At 38.6% G+C, this 2462-nt stretch overlaps 1 protein-coding gene across 1 annotated transcript in view; it reads right to left on the reverse strand.

The window, feature by feature from the left end:
- LOC107675332 (leucine-rich repeat and calponin homology domain-containing protein 1-like) overlaps positions 1-2462 on the reverse strand; it is a 40505-nt gene that overhangs the window by 1571 nt on the left and 36472 nt on the right. The window contains exon 19 of the mRNA XM_016469628.1: positions 2302-2379. Coding sequence (XP_016325114.1) covers positions 2302-2379 — 78 coding nt within the window. The remainder of the gene's footprint in view (positions 1-2301; positions 2380-2462) is intronic.

Below are 2462 nucleotides of genomic sequence, written 5' to 3' on the forward strand. Positions count from 1 at the left end.
TTAACCTTGAAAAAAAAAAAAAACTAAAATTTTCAAGCACAAATGGCACCATTTCTCCAGAATGACCCTCTTACTGCCTTCTGAAAAAGTGTTTTCTGACAGTGAGGTTGAACATTGTCAGTCATTGTCTCTCTTTCAGGAGGCAGCTGTAGCTGGTGTGAGGTGTGCTGGGGCAGATGCTGTTAGCAGGCGCACAGTGGTTAGCGGAGTATGTGCAGTAATGAGCGTATGCCAGGCACAAGTCAAGCTACAGCGTTAAAAATAATACAAAGCAAGAGAGCTGCAAAAGCCAGTAAAGAGCAGAGCAGGTCAAGCTACACTGTTGCATAACTCAACAACTCGGTTAAGTTGATAAACAAGGCAATGATATATAAACTTTACTATGACCAGAAGTTACCGAACAAACAAGGCCTGCCATATTAGCTCTAAACACGCTAACAGAATAAACTAGCTTGATTAACATCAGCTATCAGGATAGCAAACACAAAAGACACATGGTGACAAAGCTAGCGGCCATGCAGACTCGTAGTAGCTACTGCTACTACAGACACAGGCTATGACAATTAAAAGCTTCCTGTACGACACGCTAATTAGAACAGCCTGTTATGAATGGCTTGGACCAAGCTCAACCCATAAAGCAGAAGACAACATCTGGGTTCCTTCTAGAAAGGCTATTGATATGGTATTATAATCATTTTTGGTTGGTAGGATGGCATAACCAATAGAAACTTCTGCGCAGTTTGAGCAACAAAAATGGAACCAAAATTGACCAACAACCCTCACTTGATTCCTGTACACAAAAAGAGATACATCATATCAACAACAAACATTTTGTCCACGTTTCAAGGGAACATGGACATAGTGCTCGCTGTGGCTAGTTAAGACATACAAAGATTTTCATGGAAGTGATAGCTGTAATTGCTTCTAGCTTTATCAGGACAGGACAATATATTATGCAAATTGAATTGATGACACACTGAATTGATGAAATAAAGGTTTTTATAAACAATTTACACAAAAATTTGTTCCACTCATGTGTCATGGTCTGTCGTTTGTTTATCAGTTCACTGCAATTCTCTCTGTCACAGCTCAAGGAAACATGATCATTTATCAGAGAGCAGGTCAGAGCCATTAACAGGATGGAATGAAGCCCTAGAAATGGATGAAGCCTAAAGCCATGATGATAACATCTTAATAGGAATGGAGCCCTAGAAATGGATGAAGCCTAAAGCCATGATGATAACATCTTAATACAACGGCATGATGCAGCTCTAGTAGGGTAATATGAAGGAAGTGGCTTTAAATGCTGTTCTATGATCAGTTTTCCGCAACATCTACACTCTTAAAAATAAAGATGCTTCAAAAGGTTCTTCAAGCGATGCCAAATTAGAAGAACCCTTTTTGGTTCCACAAAGAACCATTCAGTCAAAGGTTCTTTAAAGAACCATCTCTTTCTTACCTTTTTGTAATCTGAAGGACCGTCTTTCGCCACAAATAACCTTTTATGAAACAGAAAGGTTCTTCAGATGTTAAAGGTTCTTTATGGAACCATTTAGACAAAAAGGTTCTTCTGTGGCATCGTGAAGCACCTTTATTTTTAAGAGTGTATTGACCAGAGAAGGTCCAGAAGTTTCTTTAAGCTGATAAACACAAAAGAGAAATAACTCCAAAATGTTTTCAAGGGCGTGACTGATCACAGACCAGTGTAAAGCAATCTCAGCTGCTTCAACCAATCAGATTAGGGGTGGCTAATGATCAAAATCAGACAAGTAATAACATGTATTTTTACCAGGATTTGTTTTCAAGGAGCCCTGTGTGTACAGGTTCATTGTCAGAAACGCATTTGAACTAACCATACAGGTTTCCCAGACTGAGATCCAGATCGGTCCTAAATTAAACAGGAAATTCGGTGGTCGGGTATAGTCTGTAAAGTGTATAAAATAAGGTTTACAGGTAATCTTTCACCATATAAGAATAAGACGAAATTCCCTTAAATGCAAAACAGCTCAGTTGGCGGTAATACCCCAAGGCAGATATTATTCTATGTAGGAAATATGGGAAAGACTGAAACTGTCAGACAATGTTTGTCAAGGTCACATTTTTATAATATATTTAAAATAAATAATAAAACCAGACAACAGTAGTATGATAAATTGTTGACCACCAATTCCAGTAAATGAATGTTTTTAATTTAGGACTGTCACTGTACGTAAGAGACTAGTACAGCAAAACCTGTACAAACAGTGGCCCTTGAGAAACACATCTAGTTCATTTGGCATTCACAAAAAATTTAATATTCACCTCAGGGACTCCCATTTTCCTGCAGGCGTCCAAAAAGTTTTCAACATTTCTGCGACATTTAGCCATGCTAAGTTTGGGCTGAAGGTTTAACGCATCCACATACAGATGTCAAAGAGAGAGAAAGAGAGAGAGAGAGAGAGAGAGAGAGAGAGAGAGAGAGA

This window comes from Sinocyclocheilus anshuiensis, unplaced genomic scaffold (genome assembly GCF_001515605.1).
Source record: "Sinocyclocheilus anshuiensis isolate Anshui unplaced genomic scaffold, SAMN03320099.WGS_v1.1 scaffold656, whole genome shotgun sequence".
NCBI lineage: Eukaryota > Metazoa > Chordata > Actinopteri > Cypriniformes > Cyprinidae > Sinocyclocheilus > Sinocyclocheilus anshuiensis.